Genomic DNA, 21,678 nt, shown 5'->3' with positions numbered 1-21,678 from the left:
AGTCTTTCTAGTCTTGGTCCAGATTTTCATCCAAAACAGTTTGGTTTAAAGTATTTAGTTCATTTTAGCCGAAAGCTTAAACAGTAAAAATAGAAAACAAACATACTATCTTACTGAGGCCTTGAATTTCTGCAAAAATTTTCCTCAAGTTTACTCATGTTTCCAACTTATGCAACAATGGCACTAAAAGGCTAATAAGTTTATTTCACTTTGATTTTTATCAGCAGATTGATGCTGCGGAGCCCATGGAACAAGATGAGGTTCTTAAAGGTAAATTTGATAGTATATAATTGTATAATGTTGTCTTTGTTAAGAGTAGAAAAGAAATGTATCATATATTTTTACATTTGATGCCTCCCCTAAGAGGATGCATGTTGTGAGAAGATATTTGGTGATTCATTGGCTGATCAATCACATGATGGTCGTCAACCACCTCTTGACTGCATATAGTTGGCATATGCTCTAGTTTCAAAATTAGGTGATGGTGGAGATTTCAGCCAACCATCAGGTGATTGTTAGTTGGCCATTGGTGGTATATAGATCTGGGTGTACATGTTGATCCAGTATTAAGCATTCAACATATATGATTTAGATGAGGTTACCTTTGATATCATGATTATGCTGTCTTACTTAAAGACTCCTCCCATACTTTCAATTGTTTCTTTACCTGATTTTTAAGTTTTAATGATGATTAGCGATAAGGCGAATCTGTTGATTGGCCATCAAATTAGTCATTCTCTCATAACTTTATCATTTTCTTTAGATTTGCATCATCTAAAAGAAGTTAGTTTTTGCTTAAAAAATATAATCTTGCTTTACCAGAAAATTGCATATTTGTTAGAGATGAAAATGATGTTGCTTACATATCACTGAAAATGGGAAAACCTACAACCGCCAAAATCAAGGAGGAGGTATGTTATGTAACAAAGTCTTAGGTTGGTGACTTGGCCACTTATGAGTAGGATTGATTTAATTATTATCATAATTTATTACACTTCTTTAATGTAGTTGTGTTATTTTTTAGATTTGCAGGCAAAGAGGCCTGAAAAATTCCTGTGGGGCTCGAGCCCCTGCTCCAAAATACTATTTGGGCACTCTACCAACTGAGCTATGGAGCCTTATGTTGGGAGGGGGAGACATTTTACTGAATCCATCAAAATTTACCCCACCTCAAACATAGTTTAGGTTATACAATAAGCATCATTGAGAATTCTTTTGATCTGGTTTTCCATTTCACTCACTGAAACGGTTGTGTGGTGTACCATTGGTAGCTGACTCAGATTCTCCATCTGAGTCATGGTATATTTGCAACTCAGCCTAATCTTTCCATTGGATTTTCAGGTTGCTAAAAAATTTAATTTGACAGATGATGCAATTGAAGATATTGAATTTGATGACGGTAGAAAAAGGTAAGTTTAATGGCATAGGTACATGTCTTAAGGGGACACTACCCAAAAATATTCAACGATGATATGATATCTATTATCGGAGACACAGTTTTGTGTGCACGATCAAGTACTAGCCACCAGTTATTCCTCCCTGAGAATAAAACTAGCGTGTACTAAAATGAATTCCCCTGTAGCCACGTGTATGATTGATTCATTTGAGTTACAGAATCAGAGGAAGGATTTGTCAGAGAAAGTCAGAGTGGTGTAAGAGAAGAGAAGGGAAAAGTTGAATCTTCAATGAATAGAATTTTGGCAGAGAACAGACATTAGAAAAGACGGAAAAGGACCTCTCTAGACTCCTTAGTTTCCCGCCAAGTATGGCATCCGCTGCCACTAGTTTTCCCAACATTACTTTTACTGTAATAAATATCAACTGTCCCCTTCATGATCTACTTCTTCTGGAAGTAAACAACAACATACAAGCGACTAATGGCTTATTGCTTGTAAAAATAGGTATTACAGTGAAATAACAAGAAAATTACTTACTTCAGCTAGAGGGGAATGACTTTTCTTTTTGAAGAGCGCCCTTAATTTACAAGCCCAATTATGTTAATAATCTTTTGCTGCCCGTAACATGGCATAAGCTGTTTTTCTGCGACATACTTTTCCTTTCTCTAAGGAGAGGCATTAACTCTAAAATGAAATTTATTCACGAATCCAAAAACTACGATGATATTTGAGGGGAGATTGTTTCTGGATTTGTTTTCGTGTTTTCGTATGAATAGTTTATCATGTGACCCGTACGGCCACATAGAACACCAAATTGAAAGCTGACGTTTGTAAGGCCAAACGAGTTGACGTGACACATTGTTCGCCGTTTCTGGTATATATATGATCCCTCTGATATCCCCTGTGGGGATTGAGAGGCGTTTGTAATGTTTTATCGTTGTCTTTGTTTCAGCATCAATGTCAGAAACGACGATGGTACCCTTCAGAAAAGGAGTGTAAGACATGGAGACCGTCTTTTCATCTTAAAACCAAAAGCCGATGGGCCGAAGCCGTTCACCCTCGTTGAACAGGGAAATATATAATTTTTTTTGTGGAATTCAGAAAACCATGAAGACTAGAAATGTCTATGAAATGTCAGTGTCTTTTATTCAGGCAACGGTTACTAGTTTGTGGTGTTGAGCTTCGCTCGCGTGTCGTAGACTTTTTTTTTATTTGTTATTCTCAATTGACGAGTCAGAATCAAATCAAAGTGTTCATGGTTTTCTGAAATTTACGGTAAAATGTAATAAAGACCCGGTCTATAGGTCGAACTTTCAATGGGCTTAATACCACAGGTGACCCAAGTTCGCACAATAAGCCTTCGTAAATATGCAAATATTTTTACGTTGTGCCATGGGCTAAAGTAAGAGGATTTGTTTGGTCGCATTTTTAACCTAAAATTTTGAATCAAAACAAACTCACTTTGATTATGAGTTTTTTGTTCGTTCGCATCTTGTGAGTTTTCTGTGCTGATTTAAGGCCGTTTAGCTGTGTTTTTCTTCTGTTTTGCCCTCAATGTGATCCTTTATAGAGGACAAAGGAGATGAATGTAAACCAAGCTAAAGGGCCCTAAATCATTGTTCGGTCTGTGAGTCAACAGGCCTTTTTTCTCCTAAAACTTGAGTTGATCCAAATTAGAATTAAGTATTGCTCTTTAAAGGTTTGACGTTTAAGCCGGGCGAAAGCATTCTATGACTAGATTGTCATAGTTAGTGTTTTCACTCTAAAAAATATTGTGTGTCTGGGTCTGTCCTCCAATAGGTCATAAGTAAGAACCACTCAAAGTTCGTGCGTAATTCAGCCTATTATATCGTGAGCCATTTTGCACATAAAAATGCTGATAAACAAAGCTAGTTATATCATTTTGTTTCCCGATCGTTTAGTGTGATCATCAGGCTGGAAGTAGTTTTGACAATTTTACTTCAATTGTCAGTTGTATGTGCAGGGACCGCGCAGAGGAGGGGGTGGCGGGGGGGCTTTAGCCCCACTTTTTCGCAAAAATAAAATAAATTAGACAAAAAAATAATTTAACAAAAATAACGTAGCCAAAAATTGCCCCCCTCCCCCCCAACCCAAAAAATTGCTGCGCGGTCCCTGATGTGTGTAGTCTGGTTTGTGAAAACTGATTGGCCAGTTTTGCCTTGAACTAGTTGATGTAAGGCTCGATTTATTGTTGAAAGAGGTCCTCAATAGATAAAAAAAGGGTAAGTCGAGGGTTCAAGCCCCAGACCGGACCAAGACTCAGGGTCTTAAAATAACTGAGGAGAATGTGCTGCCTTTGCGATGACATCTGCATAAGGTTGGACATTCTAGTCTTCACGGATAAGAACATTGTATATAGTTGTTGTAGCGCACTTCTCCAGCAACTTCCCTAGTGAAGGAACACTAACACTTGCTTTGCACGCATGTAGCTTTTAAGTAGTAATAGTTTTAGCTGTAGAGCAATAAACTAAACAATAAGGACTACATAGCTGATTAATTTAATTTGCGCTTGAAAATTTTTCAAAACCTCAAGAGCTCCCATTAATGATTGAAACAATCAAGTGAGGTCAAGTTTGGTCGTTGATTCTCCCCAGGGTAGTAAGGTATAGATGTTTTTCGGAAATTACCTTGTCTCGAACTCAAACTTAAAATGTTCATGCCCGCATGAGTCAGTCACAGCAAAAATCCAACTTTTCACCAGATAGAGAACAATCCACTTTGCTTGCAAATTGAGTGGGAGGACAATGATTTTGCTGTACAGCAATGGAAAAAGGTATTTTTATGTGAATATGCTATAAATCTGAAATATTCTTGAACAAGTATTATTGTTGTTTGCACACCTTCCACCGAGTTTACAATTAAATGTGTACACACACTTCTCAATGATGACATAGTCACATTGACTTTGCCATCCACAAATGTTGTTTCTGTTTTTTAGAGAAAAGTTGGGGAAAAAATGCTTTCCCACCGTAATGAAAAAACCATCAGAGTGAAGAAGACCCAAACCGTAGACTCTCTTTTCATTTCCAGCTCAAAGTTGCAGTGCTCACTCCCTGGTAAAGCGCCCACGCCCCTTCCCCTTCCTCCATTTTTGCTCTCTTGAGTAATCTTGGGAGTAGCGTAATCTTGAAAAAAAATTACATGACCGGAAAGCTACGTATAAGAAGTTCATACACAAACTCAGAACTATATTACCCGTAATCAAGCTTGTAAGCACATCGCAAAGGATCACACATCTTGTTGGCTGCCATCTTGTTTGCGCAGACGCATGTAAAAAGTTGCATCCTCTAGCAAATATACGATCGACTGAGAACCACCTGCTGATAATGATACCACACTTAAAGAAGCCAGTTGACGATTAAAAATTGTCACTAGATATTTATTTCCTTTTTACAACCAAATTGCATGAAACAGTGAAACTTTTGCTGTAGTTTACTTTAAAAATATGTCGCAATTTTTTTTAAAGATGAGCCAAGGAGGAGTCAGAAATTTGTCAAACATTGTCCAAAAAATAACAGTAATATATCGGTTTCTCTCGCAATCAATCGCCTAACAATACAATGAACAGCAGGTATACTTCCCACTTCAATGCACTCAGGTTTTTGCGCCAAATTTCTGTCTGTTTATTTATCCCATAAAATAGCAGAGAGCGAAATCTTCATTACCGCTCCCGGAACCCTCGCGGAAGGTTACGACATAACAACTTAGTGAGATCAGTGAATTAAGTTGACATACTATCAACTCCGAACAATGATGTCCCACCAATTTTGTTTCTTCGCAAAATCGAGTGTTCACGGACGGTTCTAAAGGAATGCTCGTTAAAAGTCGTATTGTTTATGAATGTGCTTTGTGTCTATGGACTTTAGCAACATTCATCGTTACAGCACCGGGCATCAAAGAGAAGTTTTTGGAAACGACAATGGTCAAGAGCTTGTTTACATGCCAGAGGATCATGGATGAAAAAACTTGTCGGGAAGTGTTAACCTACGAGATTTTTTATCGACTGTTTCTGGTTATTACAGTGTATCATTTCATTCTTGCCTTCATTCTTCTACCAAACTTCCCTGCTATTCGTGAACATCTGCATAATGAGTGCTGGGTTTTCAAGCTTCTGTCTCTCGCTGCTATTAGCATAGGAGCTCTCTATATACCTCAACACAGTTACTTTATTGTTTACTTTTCGTATGTCGTGCTAATTGGTAGCAGCCTATTCATCATGTTTCAGTTTTTTCTGTGGGTAGACCTTGCAGAGGCCTTGGGTGCTTGGGTCACAGAACAGCAAGAAAAGGGATCCAAACGCAAAACATCTTTTAAAGTTATGCTCGTACTGTTGATTTGTAATTCCTACTTGTTATTAGCCGTCAGCCTTGGTACTGTTGCGTACATCCTTGTTGTATCATCAACCCAAAATTGTATATGGAATGATATCTTCATAGTGCTAATCCTTGGAGCAAGTTTCATATCCTTTGGCATCACATGGCATCCTCGAATAAGAACTAACATTCAAACAGCAGCTGTAATCCTGCCATGCGCAGTAGTGATATTTCACTCAGTCTTTGTCATGGTTTTAGCACTTACTATACAGGGAGGTCGCGGATGCAATCTTGAAGGAACCTTTCTCTCAAGGCAAAAAATTTCCACTAGAGTACATTTGAAAAGTATTATAGCTTTGTCTCTGATGCACACAGCAATAGTCTACGAATGTTTACGCAGCAGTAGAGACTCTTTCACGCTTGGACTCCTGAAAGATACAAAAACAGACGAGGAGAACCTGTCTTACAGTTATTCAGCTTTTCATTTTCTTATGTCCACAGGATCCATGTACACGCTGGCAACTCTAACAAACTGGTACGGACCAATCATAAACCGCTTTTCTCAGAATGATAAATCTTCGCTCGTTGGACTACAGGCGGACTGGAAACCAGCTCAAATAGTTACCATAACGACAAGCTGTATGCCTCTGTTATTGTACATTTCTTTCATTATCTATGCTATATTGACACTTGACCCGCACATTCAGTCGCAAGTTTTATCGGGGGGTTCAATATATTTACCATTAGAACCAAAAGCCGGTTGTGAGGTAGAGAGTAAAAATACATTTTCTCCTCATGCAAACCGCAAAAACTACGTTGAAAGTATTCGAAATGGGGCTTTGGCAAGTTCAGGTGAAATTTTAAGAGTTGGAAAGTCAGAACAGGACTATCCTTCACAAAAACAGGGCACTAACTTGCTTGTGAGGTGCGAAAGAGTTCGAGACACTTCAGTATTCTTCTACCACTTTCCGCGAGAAATATGTCAGTCGTATTACGGCGGTAGAAATGGTAGTAATGCTTGTACTGTGATTGCTGTGTTGATAGCGAAGGCGTTTTGCTGTGGTAATCTTAATCTCCCAGAAACAGACCTCCTTGACGAAAGTTGGATAAACTTATACAGCAGTTGCATCGCTGAGGGCAATAGACTTTACGATATGGTTATTAACTTGAAGAAACAAGGCGCTATTTATTTGTCGGTGGAGGATGTAGTCGAAGAATTTGGGGACATGCTTCAAATAAAAAACCTCGGCTCCTCTCTTCCAGTCAGTTTTGTTTCGGAAACGGAGACAGCAACGGTTTCGTATCAGCTTGAAAGACTGCGGAAATTTAACGAAAAATCAGCAGTAATCTTCATCAAAGATTCCAGATCTGGGGTCTTTCTCTTCTTCAAAGACGGTCCCCTCCTATTTGCTGACAGCCATCCTTACGGATCCGGAGGGGCGCTGCTTGTTTGTTCGACCAACGTTAATGAGTTGGTGATGTATCTGGCTGAAATCCTTCGCGTGACTTCATTAAAAGGCCTCGGTGCTCTCTCGCCAATTTACTTTTAGTCACTGATAAAAAATTACTTCCCGACGACTGGCAAAGATTTTGAGAAAGGGTCGTATATGCATTATATTAAATATAATGCATATACGTCGCTAAAGGGAAAGGCCACGAAGACGCTGGATACTCAGCTAGTAATTCGATAACAGATATTTTTGCCAATCTCGAAGTGAAACATTTGAAATAGACATAGAGAGGTTTAAAACCCAAAGTGCACGGAAACGGAGAAGATTTGTAAGTAATAGACTCAGCCTTAGGACAGTTCAGACCTCCTACAGTATCATACACAGCTCAGCCTTAATGTCCCTGGGCCTGTTTACTTATATGCGAGAACCTTTAAGTCTTCATGTAAAATGAATCTTTTGCTCCTTTCGTCATCAGTGATAGAGTCAAGAAAAATCAAACATCGACTGATCTACTTTTTACCCCAGATAGAACGGCATAATCCGTTCAGTGTTGGAAAGAATTTGACTGAAGTGAAAGCTGAGCAAAGCAACACGGGTTATTTGATAAGCTCAGCCTCACGAGATGGCCTGGAGGGCGACTTTTTCTTTCTTCAGCTACCTTAGTGTTCATAAACCGCAGTGCGTCTATTTTGGTAATAGTTTGCAAAACAAAAGAACGGAGGAAATTAAATAACTAAGCAAGTTCATTATCAATTCCTCTTTTGTTTTGAGCAATTTTTATTTAATTCGGTCATGTATGCAAACGAAGGACTTCAGATCTCGTCCGCTCGCCAAGCAAAACTGAATAACAAGGGAAAGATGTAATACAAATAAAATTAAATTAAAAAAGACTTCTGAGGTTTTCTGCATTTCCACGCAATGTGTAGAAGTCGACTTAGGCGCGTGTCTCAAGCTACACTTCGTGTGACGTACAAATCGTACTCTAAAAGTCACGCGCGAACGCGCATTAAACGAGAAAATAAACAAATCATTATCAGAACGTGTTGGTCAACATATTGACGAAAGAAAACGAGCAAAACAAGCACACTTACTCACTTCATGACCCATTTTCAATGTGGTTCATACGTTTCATGACGAATCACTGGTATTTTGGGAAACATTCCTAGTTGTCTAAACTACTTTAAATTTCAAATTTAACATAAATCGTATTTTAATTGGCTTATGTCACAGAAGGTTCTCTCGGCATTCTTGACATGTTTTTCTCAGTTACCCACCAACATCGCGAAAACAAAGGGAATACTTTAAAGAAAATCATAGTTTCTTTGTTTGTTCGGTAAAGAAGACGTTTCCCCTGAGATTCGGTACGCAGACGGTAGTATTGTTTCCACACAGTTCATTCGCCAAGCTATCCTTTGTGTTCACGCACCACGAAGTGGCTTCGAGATAATTACGGTAATGAAAACTTAAGTCAACAGTAAACAGACAGTGCTTATTCGCTTGCGAGTTAGCCCTTGACCTCACTGACAAAGCTACTCAATCATCCATTGAGGTTCAAACGTGATTTCGTTACCAAATCGCGGATTCCTTTATGTTCATGGTGTATCATTTCGTTTGCGTTGCTATGAGCAATTGAATGGTGAATTCAGGAAAAATTGCAAACAAGATGAGAACTTTGACGAGTGTAAAGGAAAGGCACATCATTAATTTGGATTTTATGGTTGGTAACTGCTGTGAAATCGAAACAAAAACTTCGATCGAAACCACAACGATTTGCAACGCTTGAAGGTAAGCTGAACGACTCGTGTAAACATGCATTCCATTTCAATGTACCCGGCTGATTTCATGACTTTGTGGGTAAATAACATTCAAACTAACTGAACTTTAGGTAACACTTTGCTTTGTAAACTTTGAAGTTTGATGCTAATATGTACATAAGAAAAACTTGTTTGATATATCTACGAGTCGAGTGAAGACTTAAAAGCTTAAATCTCCTGTCTAAAGAATTCCTTCCCCGTGAAACCCTTCATAAGGGCCTCATTTCGATTTTGTACAGTACTAAATAGCCTTCCTTTAATTTTCTCCATAGGAAAACAGTTTGATCTTCAAAATGGCTTACGAAAAATCGGTCATTAACATCAACATTAACTTTGAGAGTGACGAGCAGTTCATTCCTCATCTACCGAAGCCGTTTCTGGTGAGAAAAGATCGCGGTAAAGGTAAACTTGGTATAATTCAACCAAGTCTCGAAGCACAAAGGACTGCAATTGAAATACATAAAAGAGTCATGGAAGTTCAAAGATTTCGCCGTGACAGTCAAAGTGCTTTGGAAGCTCCTCTGTTAGTTACGGCTCTTATCAAGAAAACTCACCAACGGCTCGACACCATCCAGGTCAGTACTAGCTAAATTCTTCACCGAATTAACTGACTGACTTAAAATTTACAACCTCATTAACCGGGATGTACTAGCCAAACGCGCCGAGTTGAGAGTCCTACATCTTATCATGCAGCAAAAACTTTGATCAGTCGTCGTACTTGTTATTTTTATGGCGGAGTGAATGAAAGGGAGGCAAAAGAAAAGGTCACAAAGATTAAAATTTCGTTGTAACTTTGTCAACTGACAGAAACTCATGCGAGTAATTTATACGACGATGCAAATCTACAAGACAGAGCAATAACTGCCTGCCCTTACGATTGCTTGAAAGTATCAAAAACCACTCCTCTAAAAAGTGTTCTAAAATGAACCAAATAGCGTCAGAATGTGTTTTAGAGATCCTCCTTTGGCCCACTATAATACTCGTCCAATCACTGCTGACACTGGCCCCCCTTACTTCAAAATTCTTTCCTATGTGCCTGCTGTATGGAAATTTCTGGTCGCTTATAGATGCTATTGTAGTGTCCCTGATATGCATGGGTGCGCCTCTCTTTCAAGGGTGGGGCGGGGGGGGAGGGCACCTAAATTCAAGGAACACCATCTTTGTCCCCTACTCAGTGAGAGTATATGCGTTTTAGGTAGGAGAGGCAGGCAGTTTTAATGAAACATAATGATATTCGGCTACACATCTCCTTCAACCTAGCCGAATTGAGCCTCGAAAAACAATTAATAATGTAAAAGTCATTTTTTAAGATAAAATCAAAAAAGTCTAATGGCAATTCTGTGAATTTTTAGGAGAAAAGTCAATCACATCTTACGGTAAGTTTGCCATATTTTCTATGTTTATAAAATGAAGTAGAAAACTGATAATTAGAGGTTTTGTTTAAATGCATACTTCTCTGCGGTTTTTGATGGAATACACCGTTAACGTGATTTACATTCTTGAAACAAATCGTATTCTTAAATAGCTCCTTCGTCAAACAGGACAATTAAGTCAACGGGTGGAAAACAGACCGTAAATAACTTATTGTTTAATAAGGCTTCGTGATCATCTGCTGTTGCGGTTTACAACAGAGATTAGCCGTGTGGGCGTTTTATAATATTTGTTAATACTTGCGGATAAGTTGAAAGACCACCTAAGTCGTGTTAATTTGCCGTATTTAAAACAGCGATTGAACAGTTTGCATAATTAAAATCACAGTTTCCGTGAAGCAAAACAAACCGACACGAAATTGGCACAAAGCTCATTCACCTGCGCAAATATTCTTCGATAAATGTTCCTAGGTCAGAATATTTACCGACACTCAGCTCAGTTTAGTAGGTCAATGCAAAGGTTTTTTTGAGAAAACTTGTTTCTGAACATGTTTTAGTCCCGAAGCGTCTTCTAACATGACGAAAACGGTAAGACAGTTTTAACTCAATTACCTCTATAACAATGTCTACTGTTGCTCATCGGAGAGAATTTTTTGTAAACGAAACAGGAAGTTTTTATGAAACTTTCGCCGATAACAACCGTTTCAGAGACATCTATTTTTAAATCCTATAACTGATAGGTCTTTTTTCTCTCTTGTTTCGTAGCCATTGGAGAAATTCATCTGGGCAGCACGGGTGGTTCATGTTTTAGTTTCGTCTTGCATGAGATGGAGAAGGTAAAATAATTTCTGTTAGAGTCATCGACTTACTAGAAATCCTACTAGACGAAATCATTTAATATGTTCATCTATATTTTTTTTGTAAAGACGTTATTGTAATATCTAACACTTAGTTACGGTAAATTCTGGATTCATCCCTAAGTTTGTTGTTTTATTTCACATTTTTCGGGGATATTGATAATAACTGATTGTTTTCAATGCCAATATCTTTTATGCACTCCACAAGTGCAATAGAAGTGACCTTTCAGATTTGTGTAAATCAAATGTCGAGAGAAAATAAATACTGATTCGTTCTATGCCATTTACACCTTTTCCTTAACTGGCAAAAAGTAAACATTTTCATTTCGCTATAGTTAAGTTGAAAATTGATTTTCATTGTTAAATAGATTTCGCACTAAAATGATCGAGGTTTTATGAACGAGCTTGTGAGTTAAGAAAGTTATACCGCATTTAGTACAGTAGGAATGGGCGAGAAAAAAACAGCTTAGTGAGACTTGAAACTGTCAATTTTGATTTCCTTCAGAGATAACTATTATACACCAGTGTGAGTGGATATTATTCTTCGAAAACAATTAAGCCTAAGTTCTATTGTGTAAAAGTGAGACATTCGGTTTCATTTCAGCCTCTAACTTTGATCTGAGAAGATAAGCCAATCTCAGGAGCGAAGCAGAAGTCTCAAAAATCTTCATAATGGAATTAAGATTTTAAAGATCTGACGTTTTGAAACCAATGAATATAATTTTCGTTTGAATCTGGTACAGTAAAAAAAGACTCTTCTCTTGTTTATGCAAAGATACAAGAAACCAGATGGAAGTACCAAAAGTAGACAAGATTCAGCTGACTCAGGAACAAGAAAAGGAAGTCAGAAAAACTCTGGAATTGGTTTTGATACAAGAGCATTCAAAGGGAAAAGTAAGGTACGTATTCAATGACGACACTGAAATAACAACACATGTAACAATCGCCGCACATCGAGACATCAGTTTCAACAGAGCGATTAAACATTTGCGCATGTGCGCACGTTGTAATAGCACGCAAGATGGCGTGCTTTCGGGCTGTCAGAATCAAATTGTCGCACAAGGTCTATAAACCGCACCAGCCGGTAAGTCACGGTGTTTTAAAACCGTCTAGATTTTTTGATGAAACGCAAAACAAATAAAAAAGATGAGCTTTGTGTCTGCAACGTTATGCGGAGTTTTCCTTCTCCCTACAAATTTTTCCTCGCGTATTTTGCCCGACGGCATTTTGTATTTCTATTTTCCTTCGAGATTTTGCGTAGGAAATTGACACACAACGTTTGACCGCTGAGCTAAACTTTACGGGACAAATGTGAGATTAAGATGGCTAAACAATGAGCCATAAAGCATCGCTTTTTGGTAATTTGTTCGTTGCACCAAGACCCTTTAATTTTTTTCGCCAAGTTCTCGCGCCCTCACGTCAGTTTGTTCCTTCGAAAACCTCTGAGACAAATGTTCATAAAATACACGTCTGCCTTGATAACAGCCAAATGCTACCATTTTTCTTGCGGGGGATCTCCCCTGAGCTGAGATTTACGGTAATTTTTAACTGCCACTTTCATATTTCTTAGATCTCCGATGAACTCCGTCAGATTTTAATATCCATACCTCGAGTGCGAACAAATGAAGGGCTTAAGAAGGTACTTGACGACTTGTGGGTTTGTCTGTGACCTGATATCAGGTTAATTTTTATTAATTTTAATTTAAAACTGTCTTCTTCTCAACTTGTAATACCTCATCTCCTCTTTAGATCCAGAGACTTTGTCGGAGTACGCGTGCGTTCATGATATTTCCACTGGAGAGAGAAAGTGATCTGTCCCGCCTCGTTGGATATGAACGGTGAGTTTTCTAGGAGGAAACCAATAGTCAGACTATATAAATCCACACACAACCCACAATTCCTCTAATCGCTCTGACGAAGGGCTAACGCTCGAAACGTCAGCTTTTTTACTCTTTACGGTGGCTAATTTACGTTTTCAACCCAGTTGTTAACACTAAATTACCTGCAATAGTCAGACTATTCGTAGAACCTGACTGCATCTCCACACAGGAATTAGTTATTGGAAGGAAATGTATTTCGATCTTTTTTTTTTTTTCTCATTCGTTTAGCTTTCCCCTAGTTCAACTTTTGCAAGAAACTATCAAAAATGTTTTGATCTTGTAATGGGAGTTCGATTCATAAAAAACAATAATACAAAAACACGAGGTTTACCTGTTCGGCTAATATTTTCTGGAAACGTTTCCCCAGTGATTCTCAATTTATCTTTCACTCAACTATCCTGGAAATCGTCCAATATTTTGGAACCAGAGGTATTGCCTTTGCAATTCCAATAGTTGTTCTGAACGCTACAATAATTTTTAGCTGCATTGTGATCTAATGCCACTTCCTTCTTTCTTTTTATTTTCTTTCCATCGTCATTTCAGATACGACAATGGTCGAGTACTTGCCTGTCAGGGGAGAATACCGGAGAGATTTTATTACGTCCTCTCAGGGAGAGGTATGGGCTGTTTCTCTCAGAGAAGACTTTCTATATCGATTCTGTTCGATTTGAAATCTGCATTCATATGTAAAGTCCGTCACTAGCTATCAACAATGTAATAGCACAAGATCTTCAGACCAAGCACTGATCATAGAGAAGCAAAATCACCACGATCCGTATTCCCCTCCACGTACACTTGATAACCGCTCTAAGCAAATGTTTTATTAGACACATTCACCGCTACCCATCTTGCCTTGATAGCTCGCGTTCTTGCGCTTTGGGTAACTTGCTTGTTTTGGCTTTGAGGTCTCATCGCCTCTTTGCAATACTCCCCTCAGTTCATTGTGGTTGCTCGTCTCATCTCAACTGATCTCAACATCATTGAACTCTATGTTGGTAACTCTTAAATATCATTTTTTCATTATCTAGTTAGTAAAGTTTGTGTTTATGATCTGGCTGCTGGTGTTACAAAGATGTCTTTCGGGGAGCTGATGCAAGGAAATACAACCGATGTAAGTTTGTCAAAACTGTTATAGATCGTATACGTAGGCAGGTATACATACTGACAATTTTATTAACAGCGTGGGCCAGTCTCGCGCTCAGTTGAGACGTGCGAAAATAGGCTGGGTTATCCATGTTTTTTTTATCGCTCGCTCTGCTTTTGCTCGTCCTCGCAAACTGAGGGTCTGGAACGGAGCTTTCAGTTCTTGGAAGAATAGAGTGAGAAAACGCAAGTATTCTATATCCTTTATAATTCTTGACCCTTTTGTGTTTATGTTTTTTTTTTTTTTTTCCTGGCCAAAATGTTTGAGGCAGCTTAAAACTAATTAGGATTATGTAAAAAAAGATTTTAAAAAAACGCCGAAAGCCCGACTTTGCAACGTGTGAAATTGCTCAGAATTACTGCAGCGGAAGGAAATTAAATGTCTGAACTAGTATGTTAATTTTCCGTCTTTTTTAAGCCTGTGGAACTGATGAACGGTACAGAAAGAGAACATTCTCTGATATGCAAAGGACCTGTTGAAGTTCTCGTGTTAGACAAAGAGGTAAGGTACCAAAACGTAAGCTTAATTATTTTCAAATCAGAGAGACACATTTTTATTACTGTTGAACTCGAAAAGAATGGCATGATGGACTAAAATGATTAAGGGAAAAAGGTACTTTGTTTCGACGAGCTTGAACTTGGCTCAACAAACAGAAGCCCATGTTATAACGCACGTACACAATACAAAGTGGTTTTACTGCTTTAAAGTCCTTTGTTTGATTCTATTTCGCAAATCACAAAAATCCCTTCGCTTCCTTTGTGAAAATTCTGCCGACGGGTAAATGAAATAAACAGTCTTAGTCATAAAAGGATAACAAAGTGACAGCTCTTTTCAGTGGAGAAAATGAATCTGTGATAACAAACGAGAAACAAGAGGATTATTGGGGCTTTTGTTTTGGGAAAGGAATAATAGTTGATAAGTTTTTAATTATACACCTCTTCCGTTGCTTTTCACTCAGAGGTCACGTTTTGAAGTAAAAGAATTTCGTAATAATTTATTTGGGTATGGAAACGCAAAAGACAGGACTGTGAGTTTTTCCGCGTTTCCTTCCTTGATTACAGCTATAATGGGCTTGTTTATTCATGTGTAAACGTTACGGGTAATTAGTCATTCGAACAACAAACACTTGATTAGGCTTTGAGCGAATCATTCATTATAATAATGTTTGAGCGCAGGACTCCATAACTACGAGGACAACGAATATAAGTGAATGACAATATCAGTGAGACTCTCCGCTTGGTAAACAAAACTGTTCTCAGCGTCTTTACTGGCGGGCTGTTGATAAAAAAAAGTGTCGTTTGTGGCGAGAGTTATAATTGAAATATTGTTGCAGGATTTCATGGAACTGATGAATACAAGCCCGGACAGTGGACTGCCGATTGAAACATTGAGGTAATGAAGATTTAGATATATGAAAATTCACATATTTGCACTGCGGTGGAAAGATGAAATTAGGAGATCCTCGCAGCTAAGAACACTACTGAAACTAATAGTTGTAAGTAGGACCTGAAAGGTCCTACTTACAACTACTAGTTTCAGTAGTGTTCTTAGCTGCGAGGATCTCCTAATTTCATTGAGGTAATGTTGACTTACGAGGAACTTGCCAAAAGTCAGTCATCCCAATAAATTTGAACGTACATTTTGAAACGATAAGTGATCACGCACGCTCTAAAACTGTGACAAATATTCAGGTAAAAGGCAAACTTTGAATAAAACGAACAACGCATTTTGCATAATTAATCTCAGAGTTGTTGGACTTTGCGGAAGAATATTTCATTTCTAAAATCATGAGTTCCTTGAATCGATTATGAATTGTTAAGTTTCTAAATATCACACCCGCGAGTGAAACTCTTTCAAAAGCACATGGAAACTTTAGCTCTGAAATCATGATTTTAACGAAGTACCTAGGCGAAAACTGAAAGAGCTTATGAATTTGCCAAGCATTTATCCTTGTTTATTAACGATTAGTGAAAGCCGGAAACTTTTTCCTTATATAGTAAGGTTCCGAGGCAATTCACTGCATTCATCAAAATCAGTTCCACCAGAAAAAGCAGTAAATGGACCAGGTGCAAAAGCCGAACCTGCCACGAGTCCCCCTAGAGCTCAGTGGTAGAGTATTCAAAGCACTAATCGGAAGGTCGTTGGTTCGACCCCTATCTAGTGGGACCACTCAGAGTTCTTTTTCTCCGAGTATGCCGGTGTAACTTACTGAATATCATCTTCTCTCTGATCTTGTGTCTTTGAAGAAGTGTCAATTCAGTAATAACATTAGAGAAAGTGCAATTATGCAATTCTATTAAACTGTCGGACGCAGACTCGACGACGTTTTGACCTTAATCGCGTTCAAGAAAGCGAAGAAAATATGCCTTTTTTTACATAGCAAACTGTTAAGGAAACAAAAATTAAGCCATTTATAGGCAATTTATTTCTGTTTTTCTTCCAATTAAGGTCAATCGAACTCTTTCGAAACTTTCCGCTGGAAAAGTTTCTAGACGACAAAGACGCCATTATGACCAAATACTTTGCGTATGTATTCGTTGCATTCGTTTTTATGACACGTAGTGATGATGACTAAAATCTAAATTTACCTCAGCTGTTGATCATTCTTTCATAAGAACAGCTGAATACATTGAATAAATAATTAAATCTTCGTGAATTACTTATTTTTCTAGCTACTTACCTGTAAATTTGACTTATTTCCTTTAGTAAAGAAGCAGTGATTGTTAAAGACAGTAGTGATACACCATTCTTCTACATCGTGAAATCAGTAAGAACAGTTATCATTCTTATGATTAAAGTAAGTCAGATATCTCCATCTGCTCACACCAAGTTTGTTGCCTTGCTTCTGGGGCTTACACCAACATTAAGATTTTCTTTCCTTGTGAAAGGTAAAGAGCTCAAACGGAATAGAGTTTTTTTTTTCTTCTTTTATTCCCTTCAAAGATATTACAGCCATCTCTCTCTCTTCTCTCCATCCTTTCCCATATCCTAATCTCTCCCGACCACCGACCCAATTTTTACTATTTCCCTCTTCTCTAGACCGTCCCTCCTTCCCCCTTCCACCCCCCCTTCCCCCCCTTCCCCCCCCTTCCCCTCCTTCCCCCCCCCTCCCCGCACAAATAATGTTCAGTCGTTCCTTTCTAACCACTTGACATGTTGCGTGTTTCTCACAGGGGAGGTGTAAGGTTGTTAGAAAGCAGGAAGTGTTAGATATGAGCAAGACAACAAAGCTTCCCAGCATTACCACAGTGACGAGGAAATCTCCACGTAAGTTACATCGATTTGAATCTCTTTGATAATGATATTGTGCCTTTGTATTTCCTTAGTTTCGTGAGAAATAAAACTTCTGAAATTGCATCAAATATCAAAATTAAAGGACTATCTGAAATCCTTTGGTCCTGTGGGACAAAGAAAGGCATTTTGTTCCAAAATCAGTTCCATTTCCTATAGATGAACTCTCATTTGTCACGTGTACAACTTCTTTATCAAATGAAATGTTTGGATTTCCTTCTCGGAGTTTCTTTGAAAATAACTCCTTATAAAACTTTTCTCCTTAGGGTCAACTCCTGGTAAAAACCCCACAAGTCTGTTAGAGGTGAGACAATATGTGTTCCTCATTGATATGTCTTCATTAGGGTAAAGAAAGTCCCTGTATCTGATTACGTTTCATTCTTTTCCGGCAGCTAACGGAAACATTTTCTAAGAAAAACAAGTCGCGATTGGATAAAATAACGATGAGAACCTCAGGTATGTTGGAGACAATGTTTTTATGAAGGGTTATTAGAACAGAGGCAAAGAAAACGAGGCTTTTCTTCAGAAAAGGAACGTTTCCCTTTTTTCGACCTCTCGTCTCCGGTTGAAACCCTTCCCCTCCTAATTATATTTACCAACTACTGACCACGTTGGTCGGCACCCCCACCCCCTTCGGGTGGAGTTGGTTAGTTAGACTGCCGCCTTCCAATCAAAGTGCATGTAATTTCCACTTCAAGGCGCAAAAGTCCTTCTATATCGACAGAGAACATACCACAAGTTGCTCGATGAAGATTTTATATTGACCCGTTGGTATTATTGTTCTTGCAGTGTGTTCTATGAACCCAAATATAAAAATTACAGGCGACTCGGGAATTATGTTTGCAGAAAAGAACGATGGTGAGCATCCCACTTCAAGACAACTTGAAAAGGTAAATGTTTTTGGTAAATTACCCTCCTTCTTAACAAAGTTATACCAAACTTCTCCTGCTTTCTTACAAAGTTTCTCATACAGTGTCATTTTTGATTCCCTACTACCAGTTGGAATAAGTTTTCATTTTTTTACTTTTTTTTTTGCCAGACTGATATTTTATGATCTTCTTCTCGTTGAGTCTGACTTTGTTTTTCGCAACGATCGAATCGCAAAATTAAAAGAAACGTAGCGCTTCATGATATTATCTTGCAAATCCGTGTTTACGCGCATTCTTCTTTTGGTTTACCGCAGGACCCGATTTTTGATTCATGTGGCATGACATGTCCTAAGAAGCGAGACAAAATAACCAAAAAGGTGTCCGACGTTTCAGTTACCATTCCCACGAGAACAGCGCTCCTGCAAATCGCTGTTCTAAAACCAGGGAACATGTTTGTAAGTAAATCTCATCCCCATTGAACGCAGATCTTACAACTATGATGAATAATATTTCTGTCTATGAATTAAGTCATCGAGAGAGTGTGTGTCAGTCAGACCTTGGCATTTTATTTGAATGAAATAAATAGAAAATGTTTTGAAATATTGTGCAAGTGATTTGTGGGCTTGAAAACTTGTCAAGAGAATTACTACGACTGAGAATATATGAAAAACATACATGCAATCACGAAGAAAGAAGCGCATATGAAAACTGATCTTCTCAGTAAAGACTGCTTAAGCAGTAGTGAAAATAAGGCCTGAAAAAGATTCAGGTCTGTACGGGATTTGAATCCATGACCTCTGCGCTACCGGTGCAGCGCTCTACCAACTAAGCTTACAAGTTGAAGGTGGATAATTTTTATGCTGTTCGCTCTCGAAACCAAAGGCTGGATCAAGTGCTATTGTACTCGTAGCGGGGTATTAAATTGGCAGAACGTTATGTTATGGATTAGTGTTGGACACCGAAGAGTAGTTATTAAATATAGAAAATGAGAGAAAAAGTAAAACAAATTGAGTTCCTGTGCAGACACAGAACTACATATCTCAATTCTAAGCTGATGAAAAAAGAATGAGCTTTTCAATTCCACTTATCTCATTTTCTATATCTTTTTTTATTATTATTATTATTATTATTATTATTATTCATTTGATTATTATCTCGTTATGTGTTTCAAACAGGGCCTGGAGTCCATGATGCCTAAAGTTGCCACCAAGATAAGTTCAGAGGCAGGCAAAAGTATTTCATTCAAATATCTGTGAACAATCTTGGCACATGTACTTATTTCGCTTACACAAGAGGACTTATATCCTTTCCAGTCAAGAATTAACCGTGGATTTTATGTTTTTATCTCCCGTTTCCTCGATAGACTGATGCAGTTGAAGAAAATCAAGATCCCTCCACAAAAAGCCTCATCTTGGTGAGTGGTTTCAAACTGCTCTTAAATCATAGGAAAAAAATCCTCAAAACCTGCTTCTTGGCAAAGTTATAAATGTAAATTCTGTCTTTTCTGCCCCCGTTATCGTTGCCAACCAACGAAACATTAATAAATGGCTTGATCATCTTCATCTTAGATCAGTGAAGGAGCTGAGTGTATCATGATCAACAAGAGGTTCTTCTTAATGAACGCCAGCATCACCACTCTCGTTCAGCTAAAAGCTTTGGTATGTGATTCTCTATATTTGTATTCAAGGGTGTGGCAACTGTATGATGAGAACATTTCTTCTTGCCAAGAAAAAGTTAATGGTGTCCATCATTTTCTGACAATCAATGATTTAAAAAGTACACAAATTATTGGGGTAAAGTTATAATGATCTTTACACTTTCATCCTTAGCGAGAAGATTATATGACTGTACCTGATGCTCGACACCGGATCCAATGCTTAGAAAGTTGGGATTTGTACAAAGGAGAACTAATAAGAACACTGACGACAAGAGCGGAAAAACAAGCGCGAAGATAGCCGTGTATATTTTTAATGATTCAGTCCTTAGTATGACTCAGCTTACGTACCTGCATACATCCGCTGGCTTGGAACAAGCGTTCAGGATTATTGACTGTCTCTAAGAGATGGATTCTATTTCCTGCTCTCCCACGGAAACTTTATGCTAGCGTAAATTTAAAGCATATTCTGGAAAAATCCTCGGAGACCGCCAGACGAGAATAATTTAAATTGGCCACTTCCGTTTTCTGACAAGCCAGATATCCACTTTCTTTCCAGGGTTTCTCTCCTGTTAGAGGAAAAGATACTCTGGTGACGAGATCGTCTACCAATGATAAGAAAATTAATATATTTGTCTCTTTTGATAAATCAAATAATTGTCCCGAAAGTAGGGAAATTATTTATGGGACGTAAATGTGAATACTAAGAAAACAAGAGTGAATAATGAGTGACATTTTGAAAAAAGAAAATAAACCACATTCTTTCATGAGGGTCTCAAAGGGGTGAGGGCTTTTGCGGCTAAAGGTTCAAATTTGGCAAATTTATCTCAAGGATTAATATCTTTCCACTGTGGTCCCCAGAAAAAATTTTACGGCTTACTTTTTTATTACGACAAACGCTTAAATTTTTGGTTAACCCCTTTAAGACTCTCTTTCAAGGAGAACACATACGGATAAAATATCCAAAATCACCCTCTCTAAATTATTCACCCCACCCCCTCCCTGTCAACATACACACAAAACACTGTTGCGGTCCTACGTGGTTACACATAACTTGCACGAACAAATCTTGAGGAACATATGTCGCCAAATTAGAGTCGTGTTAGGATTTTTGTGTTAACATAAAATTTACATTGTTCAATTCAATTGAAAGTTCAATTGCACCATTGTTAAGTACACATTTTTCTTTCTCTTGGTATTCTAGTTGATAAATTATTGACAGTGTATATGAACTTCTCCAGTATCAGCAAATCGAAATGGGTGTAAACAGACTGAACAAAATAACAGATAATTTTATTATGATTCATAATTTTTTTCAGAGTGTTAATTAATTTCTCAAGCATCAATAAATTGAAAGAGTGAAAGATGAGTATTTTGATTGTAAATAAAGCAATCAAAAGTAAAGAGAAACTTTTGCAGAGACACTTTATCATTCATACCTGCGTATTTAGTTGCTGTTTTATTATTTTCATTCCTTCAATTTTGTGCAGCAGTTTACAAAAATAGCTCACCACATAGCCTTGCTGAGTATCACGTGAACTGCACGACCATCAAGATTCAAATACGGTTATTTAACTCCGGTAACCATATCCTTAAGCGTTACGCATACTCCCCGCT

At 38.0% G+C, this 21,678-nt stretch overlaps 2 protein-coding genes and 1 long non-coding RNA gene across 4 annotated transcripts; all 3 read left to right on the top strand.

Moving 5' to 3' along the window:
- Positions 1-894: 894 nt before the first annotated feature.
- On the top strand, positions 895-2,439 carry LOC149035855 (uncharacterized). Its single transcript, XR_016182323.1, has 3 exons — positions 895-911; positions 1,367-1,409; positions 2,350-2,439. It is a non-coding gene; the product is annotated as an uncharacterized LOC149035855 (long non-coding RNA).
- Positions 2,440-5,025: 2,586 nt separating this feature from the next.
- On the top strand, positions 5,026-7,935 carry LOC113664570 (putative serine incorporator). The gene has a single exon (XM_027180196.2). It carries the CDS (start codon positions 5,230-5,232, stop codon positions 7,279-7,281), a length of 2,052 nt encoding a protein of 683 aa, XP_027035997.2. The 5' UTR covers positions 5,026-5,229; the 3' UTR covers positions 7,282-7,935.
- Positions 7,936-8,611: 676 nt separating this feature from the next.
- On the top strand, positions 8,612-21,425 carry LOC113664578 (uncharacterized). Of its 2 annotated transcripts, XM_027180207.2 has the most exons (22): positions 8,612-8,967; positions 9,269-9,571; positions 10,349-10,372; positions 11,132-11,202; positions 11,999-12,122; positions 12,794-12,862; positions 12,973-13,061; positions 13,647-13,720; positions 14,132-14,214; positions 14,665-14,748; positions 15,581-15,639; positions 16,696-16,773; positions 16,954-17,014; positions 17,421-17,514; positions 17,805-17,842; positions 17,931-17,994; positions 18,328-18,428; positions 18,722-18,862; positions 19,583-19,630; positions 19,771-19,821; positions 19,976-20,065; positions 20,237-21,425. In XM_027180207.2, exons 2-22 carry the CDS (start codon positions 9,290-9,292, stop codon positions 20,360-20,362), a joined length of 1,851 nt encoding a protein of 616 aa, XP_027036008.2. In that variant the 5' UTR covers positions 8,612-8,967; positions 9,269-9,289; the 3' UTR covers positions 20,363-21,425. The 2 variants fall into 2 exon arrangements, with proteins under 2 accessions (XP_027036008.2, XP_027036013.2); XM_027180212.2 differs by lacking the exons at positions 8,612-8,967; positions 9,269-9,571; positions 10,349-10,372 and adding an exon at positions 10,767-10,954.
- Positions 21,426-21,678: the final 253 nt, after the last annotated feature.

The sequence above is a fragment of the Pocillopora damicornis genome, chromosome 13 (genome assembly GCF_964200805.1).
Source record: "Pocillopora damicornis chromosome 13, jaPocDami1.2, whole genome shotgun sequence".
NCBI lineage: Eukaryota > Metazoa > Cnidaria > Anthozoa > Scleractinia > Pocilloporidae > Pocillopora > Pocillopora damicornis.
This window is presented reverse-complemented; position numbering and strand designations above follow the sequence as displayed.

Bases quoted from the DNA above. Each gene is read 5' to 3' on its own strand.
- LOC113664570 (XM_027180196.2), top strand. From the start codon at position 5,230: ATGCTCGTTAAAAGTCGTATTGTTTATGAATGTGCTTTGTGTCTATGG.
- LOC113664578 (XM_027180207.2), top strand. From the start codon at position 9,290: ATGGCTTACGAAAAATCGGTCATTAACATCAACATTAACTTTGAGAGT. The intron at 15,640-16,695 runs GTAATGAAGATT...CTTCCAATTAAG, and splicing joins CTGCCGATTGAAACATTGAG to GTCAATCGAACTCTTTCGAA. The intron at 17,995-18,327 runs GTATGTTGGAGA...TTGTTCTTGCAG, and splicing joins AATAACGATGAGAACCTCAG to TGTGTTCTATGAACCCAAAT.